Raw genomic sequence first — 16,179 nt, 5'->3', positions numbered from 1 at the left:
CCTATGGTAAAGATCGTGTCCGCTCTATATCTTGAGAACCGTTATCATTTCAAAGTTTATACTTGACATGTTTATAAACCAACACCAAAGGGTGTGTCATAATTTATTTACAACTTCCTAGGTCAAAGGTCAAGGTCAAAAACTTTGATTTCAGTTGACAAACCCATGTCCTATGGTAAAGATACAATTTTTTAAGGCACATTATTCACAGCGGGGCCCACAGAGATGGCTCCCATCTCAATGATATCTAGTTAGCATGTATTAGTGGAGTTCATTATCTCTGGAGATATTGATAAAACATATTTTGGCTATCATCTATAGGAGGTATACAGTAACTGAAGAGCAAATAAATGATCTGCAGAAAAAAAAAGTCAACCTGAATTAATCAAAGACTTCGTCTTGTGGTATTGCCTTTAAAAAAGTTACGATTTATAAATAGTGGACATTTGTAATTCAAAAAAACTTCCTGTTTTTACAGAATGTCGCGGTACACCTCTACACATATTTGCTGCAATCGGACTTAAAGAAGAACTTAGGACAGCTATTCATCAATTACAAGACGGAACAACAGCAAAATTCCTTACTGACCAGAGGGGTGCAACACCCCTTCACTATGCAGCAGTAAACGGAAATTTAGATATTTGTGAGATAATAGTGGCTGGCATGGGAAGTGAAATGATTTACCAAGTTGACAACTGGAAGCGTACACCACTACATCGCGCGCTTTACAGGCGTAAGGCACAAACTATCACTTACCTAATTCAACTGAATGCAGATGTTGATACAGAAGACTTCACTGGTAACAGCTGCTTAGACTTGCTGTACAAACAGAATGCAAAAGACATCGAATTCATTGTATCGAAGTTAGAGACGGATTGTGTTGACAATCGTGTACAATTCTGTTTATGTTACATGTCCATGAGAAACAAGAACTTCTCACACGTCCGTCAGCTTGCGCAATCAATATCCGTTTCGTCAGAAGTGCAGATAGGTAATACATTACTTCATCTGTCCGCTGAATTCAAACTTTTAGATGTGACCAAAATTTTGGTGTCAAAAGGATTTGACAAATCTCAGAGGGATCTTACCGACTTTTTACCTTTCCATATTGCCTGTAAGTTTGGGACTATTGATCAAATCCAGATACTAATGTATCCTGAAATGAACGACTCTGATGTTAACAAAGGGCTGCAACTCTGTATCCGGCATGGTCATATCAAAGGCTGTCACGAGATCAACGTTTTCCGTCAAGATATTGTTTTAGAAGAAACAACTGTATGCATGGTGATGAGAACAGTTCAGGCAACTTTCAGGAAGTTTAAACATAAATATATAGACGAAGAACCATTGAAACATTTCGAAAATATGGCCAGTATGTTACTTCCAACTATTAAATCAATACCGAACGTTTTAAATACGTACGTGTATGATGCAGCTCTTTATGGTGCTTCTGAGACGCTTATTCTTTTAAAATCACTTGGTGCTAGTTTTAACACTTGTGATTTTTCTGGCAGAACTCCTTTGCACGAAGCATCACAGTCTAACAAACTTCGATGCGTTCAAGTTCTTTTGAAAGGTGGTGCTAATCCGAATACGGTTGATTGGAGAGGATCGACTCCACTTCATTACGCATGCGGAGCAGGAAATGCAAATATTGTGAAATGTCTGATGGAGAACAAACATGTAAAAGTTAACATTAAAGACATAAATGGGAGAACACCGCTTCTGGTGGCTGCATACTACTGTAGGAATGATATTGTATGTTACCTGTTGAGAAATTGTGAACAAGTTGTTGATCTGACAGTACAAGATGAAGATGGATATGGCTTGCTGCATTTTAGCATTCATCTGAAAGAGAGCACATTTGATCTTGTCGTTGAAAAAATGTCTACCAAACCAAGACCAATGGTTGCTGATGAAAGTGTTAGAACCAAACACCAAATTCCCGATCATTCGTGGATTGGAGAAGTCATCTTTACAGACTTCAGGGCACACTTACATGATATGGATGAACGTACTTTTAACATTCGATTTAAAAACAAGCCAAAACGTGGAAAAAGTGTTTCTTTGAAACAAGGGTCATCGTATAACGACATTTATGTCAATAGTCAGTTCTCTCTTCAAAGAAGCATTGTATCTTCATTATGGACATCAAGAGAAAAAGAACAAAACCATGTCAAGAAAAAGCAGAGAAAATCACCTAAGCTAAGTTATCAATTGTGTAGTGGATGCAAACGGCTTATCAAATCTCTAACATTGTAAGTATTCTTTATTAACGTAGGTAATCTAATATACAAAATTAAAAAAAAACAAAAACAAAAAAAACAATCGGTTTACAATGTAATTATAACTTTTTATAAAATTAATAGAATACACCAGATAGTTGAAAGCTTGCTAGAAAACATGGCTAACAAACTGAGGGGTAAAATAAATGAAATGTTTTACTATTATCTTGAAAACAGTTAAAGATAGAGAAAATCTGACAAGGCAAAAATTTTCATAATTATGAGATCTAGCTTATGTTTATGACATTAAAACTGTCAGACGACGTTTTTGTATGGAAGTTATTGCCCTAAAACGAAAATATTTGCCCATTATCTAAAAAAATATGATAGATATAAAGAAAGAAACTTTGAATGATTAAAATGACCAGCAAGACAAGATATACATATAAGTCAAATGATGGGAATTATTTGTCGACATCATATTGAAATTATTGCCCTTTAGTGCCGATTTTTCACAATTATTTGCGTTTTTGCTTGTTGTCTTTAAAACTATAATATATAGATAGACAAGGCAAGATCTACAAATAAGTTATGAAGACCAAAGTCATTGGTCGGCCGCTTATTGGAGTTATCGACCTTTAACTTTTCCCAATATTTAGTTTTTGCTCTATTTTCTTAAAAAATAGAAACTTAAAAAAAAAAAGAGAAACGATCAGCAAAACGAGATCTGCAAATAAGCTTTATTGTCTAAATATTTAGTCTGCTATATTGGAGTTATTGCCTTCAATGATATTTTTGTACAATTTTTTGATAACTTGGTTTAGCAGTTTTTGCCATTATCTTAATAACTACAGTATATTAAAAAACAAACTTAAAAAAAGATCAGCAGGATAATTTCTACAGATGCGTGAACTTGGCTGAAATTGTCAGTTAACTCTTAATACCCATTCAATGTTAATATTTACCAAAAAAGTACGATTGTCGAAGACAGGTGATAGCCATAGGCTCTTTAGAGTCAGTGTTAAGAACCTATAATTTTAAATAAAACTATTGAAAATTATAAACCAAGAGTAAAATACAATTCATTTAATTTGTAATTAGGCAGGAGCAAATAAAGCAATGAAGACATATATTTACAAGCCTAAAATGATTTTCTTTTATAGACACAGATGCGTTGTTCCCTCAGATAGGAGAGGAAAGAAGATCAAACTGAAGGCATTCGGGTATCTGCAACGAGATACCAAAGAGAAGACAACTGTTCCACCATTCTTTTTAGCAGTTAAGTGTGGAAATTATTCAGTCATGCGGAAGTTACGCAAGTTAGATCAAACAGTTTCAACCTATCATGATAACTTTGGACGTAATTGTCTTTCTTTAGCATTAGACTTGAAATCATTGAGATTGGTCAAAAATGTTCTTGAACTTATACCAGACATTGAGAAGTCGGGAGCCGTACATCGAGTTGTATCACAAGCGTCATATACAAGGCGAGACAGCAGTCCATTACAAATACTGACGTACCTGATTTCGATCGGATGTACACTGAACGGAACAAATGATACATCTTTAGATGAGATAGTGGTTGGTCTGTCAATAACTAACAAGAACACAGATATTGCAAAGATTCTTATTGAGAAAGCACAAACAATTAGTGACAAAACAATGGCAATGGCTGCTACCTCTGGATCAGTAGATATTGTGGAAACAGCATTAAAGAAATGGAGAAAAAACGACGCGAAAAAAATGACTGAAATTGATGTTCTAAGTATTGCTATTAGTTCACGGGACATTTCAATTGATGTCATGACATATCTTTTGTCACGCTACTACAAACACAAAGAACACGGATCGACAGAAAAACATGAAAAAACAAACAAACATTTGCAAGACCTATGTAAATCATTGCAAATTCCACTTGTACGAAAACAATCCTTGCTGGGGAAATTACTAAACAAAAACCATCCTGCTCTGAAAAGAAAGCCCAGAACACAAATTGATATTTTCAGCAAGATTGGAACCCTCTTACTTAATCACGATCCAAATCTTGGTATGAACTATACTGGGGATGTTCACATCGTATGTGAATGTTTGAGAGACTGTATTGAAATGAAATGCTTTGACGTGGCAGAATTGTTAATTCAGAAGTCGACTGATATCATATGGAAATGTGAACTTTCCGATAAACGCTGTTCTTTCCAGAGGCACTTTCACAAGAAACTATACAATAGTTCGTCCAAGAAACTTGTAAATATTTCTTATTTGCAAAATGTTATTTTAGCTGCAGCAAGTAAGGATACCCCTGAAACTGTCCTAAATGCAGTTTTGAAATATGGAGCCAAGTTCTTCAGATCAGACGACGGAGCAGACGTAGGAATTGATTTGGATAGTTTACCAGCTGAAAGTAGAAAAGATGCTGAGAAAATTGAAGACAATATGGTAAAACTAGTTTTAACAGTTCTAGAATTGATTACGGGAGAAAAATTAAGACATTTCAATGCTGTGAAGATTTGGAAGCAAGTTCCGGGAGTTTTACCACACATTCATCTTTTGAGTAAAGATATCGATATTTCTCCCTTTGTAAGAAGTAAAGAAGACTGTTTCCTTAGATATTGTTATAAATTGTACAAGAAGAAATCGCTGCGACCTGGAACATCAGTTTTGCATCTATCTGCAGGTTTGCAAGACAGTTCAGTTCTCAAAATGGTGACAAAGGTAATATTACAGTTAAATTCATCATCAGTTGTGGGAAAGTTGGGCCTTAAATTCATCCTGTGAAAGTTTAAGACATATCAATGTTAAATGAAAATTCCGTTGTAGAAGTACTGACAGAATGTCGACTGAATCTGAACAGAATTACCAACGTGTTTACAAAAGGTATACGTTTTCAGACGAAACCACCAAAAACGCAATTTCGAGTAATTTCCAAAAAATTGGGAAAATCAGGGCTATAATGTATTATATTTCCTTGGGTATCAACTTTCGTGGATTGAAGAAAACTTGCATTTTTGTGGATATTTGATTTCGTGGTTTTGGCAATCTCTGCATACAGAGCGTATATAAATTTTGTAATTCGTTGAACATTTGAATTCGACAAAACTACGAAAATTGGTATCCAACGATTAAAAAGGAATCTACAGTAATTTGACTACTAGTAGTTATGTTTATATTAATAATATGCTGTTGACAGCACATTATTACTTTATTCACATTTATGTTTTTACAACGGACTGTTTAGAACATAGCAATAATATTATACAAAAACTTGCCTATTGTTGAAAACTGTTGGTTGATCTATATATGTTTTTGATTTTATTTCTGTCGTTGGGTTGCTGTCTATTTGACTCATTCATATTCGAAAGTTTTATAATTGCAGGCGACGGTTACGATTGATACAAATGTAGAGAACGAAGACGGAGTGTCACCTTTAGATATAGCAGTAACTGCAGGATATTGGCAGAACTACAAAATTCTCATGGATAACAACGGACTGGTTAAAACGGAGACTCTCGAGAAATGTTGTATCATAGATGCATACCATGGTAAATACAAGGGTTATTATAAGGCGATTCCTAGGTAAATATAGGGATGATAATAGGGAAATTCAGAGTTATATACATGTATATAGGGGTAACAACAGGGCATGTCTGAGGTTAATATATCGGAAGGGGTCCGAATAATATGGAAATTTTGAGGTGAATATAGCGATCGGCTACAATATAACTCGTGAAGAGTCTCCATAGACTGACCCTAAGGAAAACATAAGGGTTGCAATAACAAAACACTATAGAAAATATTGGGATAAGAATATGGTAATTTCGAGGTAAATATAGGGACTACAATAGGGCATGTAAGAAGTTAATATATTTGATTATGATTGCAAAAAACACAATTTGGCACATTTGGTTTAAAATAATATTTGTCACTGGAAAGATATGCTTTTTTTTCATATCATACTAATATTAAAGTTGAAGAAAAGCGATTTCCTTTTTTAACGGTTTCTAGTATCCCCATAATGTATCAAACCAATCATTAAAATGCATATATGATATGGGTATACAATACTACACAAGTATTCATCTATTAAGAAATTGAAAGAAATTTAGAATATTATACTTTCCAAGAAGTGTATTGTGAACTGTTGTTCTCCTGTTCTCCTGTCATTTTTATTGAATCGTGATGTTACCTTACTTCATTAGACCAGTAGCTTTAATGTTGCTTACGTTATATTGTTTATGACCCAACCGTCCGTCCGTTATTGAGTTCCGAACTCACACAACAGTATTAAGGTAACACGATACCGAATGGCATATCTCCCGATTTCCAAAATTTTTGGCATACGTGTACTTTGAATCGAGTTACATCGGAATATGTAATAAAAAATGGGGGTCACCATTTTTGTTTTTTTGGAATTTTCATAGGAAAACGTCAATTTTGGCGACAAATTTACTTAGGTATATAGAGGAAATGCCTTTTTTTCGGCTTACCTTTTTAGATTTTCGAATGGATGGCTATTTTCTTATATACGGAGAAAAAAAACCTAACATAATATCCAGGATTGCATAGTGAATCCATACACGTATAGAAACTCATATGTCACCAACCTTGTTTTTGAAATAAATGGCTTCAAAGTTGATCGATAGGCCTAGAATTTGACCAAAAACGTGTGACGTTATGGTGTACGGAATATAACGTTATTCCTTCTCAGAGAAATGGAGAAAAAAATATGTGTCGGGATCTGAATGAGTATATTTTATTTTCATTTCCCCTGTCGACTGTCGTAAAGTTCCTAGTAATGCAATATACAATTCTACTGAATCAGATATAATTTTATTTCGTCCTGCACATGGAATTTCACTCACATGAATTAATATTTATATCGTCTGATTTTCACATCAAACGAGCATATACTTGAAACTTGCGTGAACAGGTTCCATGTGAATCTTATGATAATAGTTCATGCATAAATCACCGGAATTTTGTACACGTTAAATTCACGTAAATATTTGAAATAAAATTATTCAAATAATATCTTTGTTCTAAAATTTGATTGAAACCATAAAAAATACCTTCAGATTTTTGTTAAGTTTACGTGAAAATTAAATGAAACATTTCACGTGTCTGAGATTCATCCGAATTACTGATTTTTAACTCCATCATATTAGACAATGGTGGTACGTACTGCATTCCGTGATGCAGAAATATAGTATTTTAAAAAATTTGATTCATTTAACAGTTTTTTAATTGCTCGGTTTGATGGTTATTTAACGTTCAGTGGCTAATAGTTCATGCATGTTCGGGACGATACAATACAATTTTGAAAACAGTTGTTTATAAAAGACACATTTGATGCACCAGTCAAAAAAGGTTAAACATTCTGTTATTTGTGAAAATTATGAGGAAAAATAATGATCCTGATAAAATACACATTCCAAAAAATAAAATAACAAAACTCCAAGAAAAATTCAAAACGAAAAAATCCCTTATCAAATGACGAAATCAAAAGCTGAAAAACATCAAAAGAATGATAAACAGCTGTCATATTCTTGACTTGGTACATACAATACATGTAGTATAGTGTACTCTGCGTGGTGTAAATGTGTTACTTGTTTGCTCAGCAAGTCGGACAAACCTTGCAAACTGTTAACCCGAATAATTCAGTCGTTATATTCCGCTTACTACATTAAGTAAGTAGGAGAGATCGATTACAGGGAGGAACTGAATTATTCGGGTTAGCAAACTATGCAAAATTTCACAAATTTCAACATTTGGTCATTTGTGAAAAATTATTTACATAACAAATCTTGAGATCATATATGCATTCTTTATATAAGTAAAACAACTGCATGTTCAATTAGTTTTGCGTAACTGTTCAATTTTGGTCTTCCTCGCGGTCTGCGTTTAAACTTTGTCGAATTTTTGAAAAAATTAGAGGCAATGATTTAAATTTTAACAACTAAAGTTCCAAGTGACGGGTGTAAATTGTAGGATTGATTGCTTTGATTATTGGTTGGTTAACGTCCAGTGGAAAATATTTCATGCATGTTCAGGACGAGAACAAGTTAACAATAAATACAATAGGTAGGTTTTGCAATAGAGGCAGGGCATCCGCGATGATGGTCGGGAAAATTTTAACTGACGCTATACATGTATATATATACTTCAAATGAAATAAAATACTTGTATACTTGTTCTAAAAACTAATTTTAAGAAAGAAACTTTCCGGGCCTTTTCCGACGCCTAGTATGCGAGCAATATGGCCCTCAGAGCCCTAAAAGGTAACTTTGTTAATTTTCTTTCAGTCGTTTTATCTCCCAACTTGTACATGTACATTATTTCCAACTCAAAACTAAAAAAACACCGAATACCCATGCAAGCGTAAATTAACACGAATATAAAATCTAAATGATTTCAAGATCTAGCTTTTTTTACAGTCTCTTGCCGTTTGAATAATAAAAAGTCAGTCGTTTGCATGTAAATTTCGAGAAAAAAAATTATAACGGAATCAGGGAACACGGAACCGGTCTGACTACAGCCAGCCTCAACTATCAATTACTTGCGTTTGTAGACGCAAGTGGATACTCGGGGCTGGCTTTATTCAGACTGTAACGGAACCTGAATTTTGTTATTTTATTTCTGCCGAATCAAGTGCCCACGTATTTCTCAGCCTTCGTTAACTTTCTAATGCTTCATTCCGATGTTGCTGTCCGTCCTGAGTAGACATGGTTTATACGATTACAAAGCTGGCACTGAATTTTAAAATATTTCCAAAACTATATCGAATTTACTCTGTACAGACCAATGAATTTCAGAGACTGTTTACACATGGAACACAGGAAAAGTTATTCGGCTAAATAACCACTTTTTTACATTCCATACAAACAAACTATTTTCTGTATGATTTTCAACGTCTGCTTGTATTGTGCTTTATATCCGTATTCTCATCCAAATAAATTTCAATTTTGTCCGAGCGGTTTTTTTGATGACCATTTTAAAACGAATTAATAGTTGTAAAATTCCACGTTTTTTTCACACATCATTCTAAGCTTCTATAAATTAGATTTCTACTTTCAAAACAAAATTTCATGGGGATACGGCGTGAATCATGAATAAGTACTTATTGCAAAAATAAACCAAGGTTTACTTTTATAAATTGTTATTTAGATGGAGAGTTGTCTCATTGGCACTCACACCACATCTTCCTATATCTATACCAAGAAAAAAAATAAAGTGATAAAACTGTGTCTGTTATGCCTAAGAACATATATAGATAAAGCGTGCAGATGCTTAAATATCAAAGAAACAGAATATTTAAAAGTAAAGTAATACTTTTTAAAGATTAACAATGAGCAGAATGATTGCCGGAAAACGATAAAACAATCTATGTCAAATAACCGCTACGTATTGCATCAAAACTCTCGGCACTCCGCATCTAGGGAAAGTTACCGTTAAAAATGTCACACAAGGCCCGCTGCATTGGCTTATATGTGTGAACGTTATTCGATAACGTCAGGAACGATAACTCATGGCGTAACGTCATTCGGTATCGTGTTACCTTAAATGATACTTTGAAGATTATAAGGACATACCATATAGATGTGCGTATCAACAGGACATTATAACTATTTTTTTCTAGGAGTAATGCGCCTTTGAACTTTAAAAGAATTCGACCTAAATATACATCTCCTCTGATACCACACGACAAAAGTTCATGAAAATTTGTTGCAAATGAGCACCTATTATGTAGATGTAAAATTGAGAATGGAAATGGGGAATGTGCCAAAGAGACAACAACCCGACCATAGAAAAAAAAAAAACAACAGCAGAAGGTCACCAACAGGTCTTCAATGTAGAGAAATTCCCGCACCCGGAGGCGTCCTTCAGCTGGCCCCTTAACAAATATATACTAGTTCAGTGATAATGAACGCCATACTAATTTCCAAATTGTACACAAGAAACTAAAATTAAAATAATACAAGACTAACAAAGGCCAGAGCTCCTGACTTGGGACAGGCGCAAAAATGCGGCGGGGTTAAACATGTTTGTGAGATCTCAACCCTCCCCTATACCTCTAGCCAATGTAGAAAAGTAAACGCATAACAATACGCACATTAAAATTCAGTTCAAGAGAAGTCCGAGTCTGATGTCAGAAGATGTAACCAAAGAAAATAAACAAAATGACAATAATACATAAATAACAACAGACTACTAGCATGTATCCACATGGGTTCAGACAATGTACTCGGATATTAAAGGATGCATTATTAATAACGGGTGGGTTTCTACTCGATTCAGTGCTTCACGTGGAATCCGACAAGGATGTCCGTTATCATCGTTACTATTTGTTCTAGCAGTAGAAGTAATGGCAATTAAGATAAGGGAAAATAAAAATTTAAAAGGACTAGAAATAAAACTAGACGGAAAAAGTAATACTCTGAAAATTTGCCAACTAGCAGATGATACTACTTTATTTCTTTAATCAAAAAAAGATGTTACTCTTGCAATTAATTTAATAGAAATATTTGGTACTTTCTCAGGCTTAAAATTGAACAAAACAAAAACTGAAGGGATATGGCTAGGCCAATTGAAACACTGTCGTGATAAATGTGAAGATATAAATTGGTGTACTACACCTATTAAAAGTCTTGGAATTTACTTTGGTCACAATAAACAAGAATGTCAAAAATTAAACTTTGAAAAACAGCTTTTAAAATGTAAAAAAATAATAACTGATTGGAGTAAAAGAAATCTTACTATTATAGGAAAGATAGTCATCATCAAATCACTTGTTTTGCCAAACCTAACATATATTGCATCAAACACTATAATTCCTAAAGAAATGTTGCAAAATTTTAAAACTTTGATATATAATTTTATATGGAAAGGCAAAAAAGACAAAATAAAAAGATCCACACTTTCAAAAGATTTTTTGGAAGGTGGACTTAAAATGACAGACATTGATGTTTACATAAAATCACTGCATATCAGCTGGATTTTAAAATTAAGTGAAGATAAAAATGATAATTGGACAATCATTCCAAAATTTTATTTTAACAAATTAGGGAAAAATCTTCTTGTATTCAAAATGAATTTAAAAAGTATTAAAGACATTGATAAAAATAAGTTACAAAATATGCCAGACTTTTACAAGCAACTAATTAAAGATTGGATTAGTGAAAAAGGAGGAAACACAAAATATCCCAAAAGATTTTTTGAAATTAGAAAACAAGTTTTGTGGGGAAATGATAATATTAGGTTTAACAGAAAATGTCTAAACTTTGACGATTGGATAAAAAGTGATATAATTACAATAAATGATATCATTGATGAAGAGGGTAAAATCTCTGAAACAACCATCTTATCTAAGCTTAAATATAAACAAAATTGGATAAACCAAATATATATGTTAAAAAAGGCTATTCCAATGAATTGGAAATTAATTCTTTGTACTGAAGAATCCATCAAAACTAAAGTTAAAGTTGTTAACGACTTAAAAATTAGGTACACAACAATAACTCCATTAACGAGCACTAGAGAACTTTATAAAATGTTCAAACTAAAAGAAAATCATGAAAAACCGAACGGTTTTCTGTTGTGGGAAAAATTATTTGACAAAAATTTAAGTTACAAGTTCAAAAATAACTTTGTTTTCATTTTTCAATATCTCACTGATAACAGATTAAAAATGTTTAGATGGAAACTTATTCACTATATTCTGCCATGCAATGAACTATTAAAAAAGTGGAAAATTACTGAAGACAACTTATGTAAACATTGTAAAGAAAAAGATAACTATGAACACTTTTTTGTCAACTGCTTATTTAATACAGACTTCCTAAAAATAGCAATGAAATTAATGAACTCCCTAGGTATAGACAAAAACATTATAAGTCTTGAAAATCTAGTAATAGGGTACAAAATTGAAGACTCAGCATACTTTGATATTAACTACATACTAACAATAATATCCTTTTCATTATATAAAGCATATTATGTCTCAGAAAAGAAAACAAAAAAAATAAACATTTTGAAAATTTTCCAAAAAGAAATTTCAGATATTATTGAAATGAACAATTTTAATAACAAAAATAATAGTAAGACAATTCTAAAAACAAATAGATTCATTGAAGATTTAAAAAAAAAATCAGAATTAAATCAATTTAAATGTTTGAAACATTATTTTATAAAAAGTTAAAACATAGTAATTTGTAAACACAATTGTTAATTGTTTACAAGCCATATATGGTCATGTTTATTCACAAGTTCAATCATGCATGTTGGCATGTTTGTAAAAATGTTCAACCATGCATAAGTAACGACATGGTACATATTGTTGTTTTATTCATAAACATTATAGGGAAAAAAAAAGATAAACATGTGTAATCACGATTATTTAATAATTTATTCTAGTGTAGACAAATTGTGAATTGTGCACGCTAAAATGAATGACTTACTTGTGTAATACATATACACGACGACATACAATAGATCAGTAGAAACTTAAACAAAAATTGCATACTTACCAAATTTTATAAAATAAGTTAAATCCTGTTTGTATAAGAATATTTAGACACAATCAATAATGCGATTACGCACATGCTTGTTGAAACAACACTAACTATGCCCAATTTCTTTCAATGGAATACGGATCATTTGATAAAATCGATAACGGAAAAGATTCCGGAAAAGTTAATGTATAAAAATAGGGAAGGAAATTATTTAACAAAGATCTGTATGTGTATTCACAATATTTATTTTAATATATAATTGTGAAATCAATTGTACTATAGATACTAATATTATGAATTAGTTATATCTTACCAAATAGTGCTTCCCGAAACTATTAGGTAAACTAACATGAGGGATACTAAGTTACAAGCTGTAAACTTAGTAAATTGTTACAGCAAATATGCAATAAAGATATTATTACGTTAAAAAAAAAAAAGAAATTTGTATCAGTTGCATTTTGTAGGAGTTTAAATCTTTGTGCCTTATGAATTTAAAGATATTTGTTTTGCCAATGACTTTGTAGGGTATGTGATCTTGCTCACAAAGTTGCTTTACTTATAGATATTATACCATGTACATTATGTATTAACTGTAGCTCAAAAAATCCTAAAAACGGTAGATGCAAGTTATTGGGGTGAGAAATGGTGTGGACGGTACTGGCAATATGTTGAAGATATGCATTGTATGGAATGGGACAGCTATGAATCCAGTGGCTATTTCATAATAAGTGGGTACCTCCCGTATTACCTGAAAGATCATCCTGATTATGCTGATGATATGAAAAAGAAAGGGTGGTTGACATCTGTTTCTGAAAAGTCCAGAATAAAAGTGGCGCAAGACATTTGGAACAGGTATTCTGATATCATTATTATAAATGTAACATTAAGAGTTACTTCTCTTTTGTATGTTTTCTTCTTTGCATAGCCGAGTCAACGACTGTTCAAGATTTTCACTTTCAATCTTCATATGAAATTCTGTAATGTAGCTAGAAATGAATTTGAACACATGTATGCTGTTCCTTTAGCGGGTTTAAATTAAAGTAGGTCACACATACATGTGACAATGTTCTATGTCTAGCACCATCTTTTTTGTATTTCTTATTTTGTAACTACTGATTGTCACTGTATATCACCAGAACACACAATTATATGTTGCATTAATACAATGATTACATTTATTTTCATTATTTCAGTTCTAATTACCAGTACAACATTTTCTGGCATTTTTCCAAACCAAATCCTTGTTATGCAGACAATCGTCCTGGCAAATTCAGATTGAAAATTGTACAAGATGTATGGTCGAGGTAAGTGTCATGCCGATAAAACCAGATAAAAAATGCGTGTTTCCTATTGCCCTACCTCCCTATTTTTTAAGCTAAAAAAAAATAGCCTACCCTAAAGTTTTTGTTGTCATTTTTAAATAAGCACTGATAAAGTAAGAATGACCCTCCCATATACTCAATGTAAACTAAATAATTGTAAAATAAAACAATTCCATACTTACCTACCCTTTTTTTTGTGAAAGATGTAATAGGAAACACAAATATTATTACTTTTTTGTTCCTTATAGATGTTTGTTTTGATTTAGAAAATATCAACTAGTTCGACATATATCAATGTTTTCTACTTTCAACTTAATTTAAGTTATATAATTGAGACACATTTAATAAAATATAATGGACAGCGCAATGATATAAAAGTTACAACTGATGAATGCTTACTAGAACGTCACCAGCCCAGTGGCCAAGATCTCATTAAATACCGATATTATTATTCTATCTATATATCGGAATCATTTTAAATCGAGAAATGTATTTCTCTCCTGTATAGTTCTGATTCCTTGCTCGTGTTTGGCTTTTTCTTTTAGTCCCTTTTAGTTTAATCATCTCTTCAATGTTTGTTCAAGTTTCGGGCAAATATTTTTGTATCGAGCATCACTAAAAAGACATAAAATGTCAAAATGCACATGATATTGTGCAGTAACATTGTTACTGTTAATGTTATAACAAATACCAAGTTCTTAAAGGTTAACTTTAAAATAAACACTTACACATTTTTATCTTTTAATCTCTTTTTATTAACACAAGCTTAAGCATTAAAGTCAATCTTGAAAGTTAAAAAATACTCTTAAATATGGGTTTACTTTATACTCCGGATTTCGACTGCAATTATAGCAGATTGCATGCAACAACAGTTCTGCCATTTTCAGTAAAGATAAACTATTTTAAACCCAGTTTTACTGCGTATATTCCTGTGTGTTTACTTTATCTGCATTGGCTAGAGGTGTAAAGGGGGGGGGGGGGGTTTGCGATCTCAAAAAATATCTTTCACCCTGCAGCATGTTTGTGCCGATCAGTAGCCCCTGGCCTTTGTTAGTCTTGTTTTGTTTTGAATTTGAATTCAATAATATGTTTTTAAGGTTAAGTATGAAAAAGTCTGCCTCCAGGTGCGGGATTTTCTCGCTGTGTTGAAGCCCTATTGGTGACCTTCGGCTGTTGTATTTTGTTGTTACCTTTGGTCAGGTTGTTGTCTCTTTGACTGCTTCCCGATTTCTATTCTCAATTTTATCAATGAAGCAAACTAGTTGGTTCACTTACTGAAAAGTAATATATATATATATATTATATATATAATATATGTTTTATATAGACCATCAATCAATATGTTAAACTTTTACACGAATTTTGTGTAGCTCAAGCTACAAAGATATTTTTTGTAATGCATCCGATTTCACCTAGATAGATGCACACGCCCGATGAAGCTAATTTGTTTAGCGAAATATTGCGTGAATATATAAAATATAGCAACTAATTTTACAACACTCATTACTGTGTTAAAGGTACATTCTTAGACACTTATATAATTTAATTTAGTAACTGCATCAGTTTATTCACAAACTGATCCACACCTAGATAGATTGAATGTTGATTGTTGTTATTTTTAGACACACTATATATATATATATATATATATATATAGGCATAACATCGTGGCCACATGTGAAATTTTTTTTCTGTTCAGTATTAAATTTATATTAAGATTCATTTTGTTACATCTTCTGATCAATTTTATTTGGCAATCGCCAATGGCAGTCAGCAGGGTTAAAGAACATCAGTTGTTCGACCTGTTAGTCGAATGCGTTTTGTTTTAATATACTTTTTCACTTTTTTGGTCTTTTGGAAAATGTTGTTTGTGCTGGTTTTAGACCCTTCTACAACGAAATTTGTTTTACATGCACACGTATAAAAATTGCGGTTTTTATCCAACGCAATCATAAGTTTGAACGTAGTTTTCAATTTAGAATCGTTTATATTTTTATACGACCGCAAAATTTGAAAAATTTTTCGTCGTATATTGCTATCACGTTGGCGTCTGCGTCGTCGTCGTCGTCGTCGTCGTCGTCCGAATACTTTTAGTTTTCGCACTCTAACTTTAGTAAAAGTGAATAG

General features: G+C 32.5%; 1 protein-coding gene across 1 annotated transcript in view; it reads left to right on the top strand.

The window, feature by feature from the left end:
• The window catches only part of LOC143052410 (uncharacterized), a 56,528-nt gene that overhangs the window by 20,018 nt on the left and 20,331 nt on the right, over positions 1-16,179 (top strand). The window contains exons 4-8 of the mRNA XM_076225444.1: positions 479-2,258; positions 3,389-4,937; positions 5,599-5,764; positions 13,327-13,582; positions 13,924-14,034. Of these exons, the coding sequence (XP_076081559.1) occupies positions 479-2,258; positions 3,389-4,937; positions 5,599-5,764; positions 13,327-13,582; positions 13,924-14,034 (3,862 nt within the window). The remainder of the gene's footprint in view (positions 1-478; positions 2,259-3,388; positions 4,938-5,598; positions 5,765-13,326; positions 13,583-13,923; positions 14,035-16,179) is intronic.

This window comes from Mytilus galloprovincialis, chromosome 1 (assembly GCF_965363235.1).
Source record: "Mytilus galloprovincialis chromosome 1, xbMytGall1.hap1.1, whole genome shotgun sequence".
Lineage (NCBI taxonomy): Eukaryota > Metazoa > Mollusca > Bivalvia > Mytilida > Mytilidae > Mytilus > Mytilus galloprovincialis.
The sequence above is the reverse complement of the archived record's forward strand: the minus strand, read 5'-3'. Positions and strand labels throughout refer to the sequence as shown.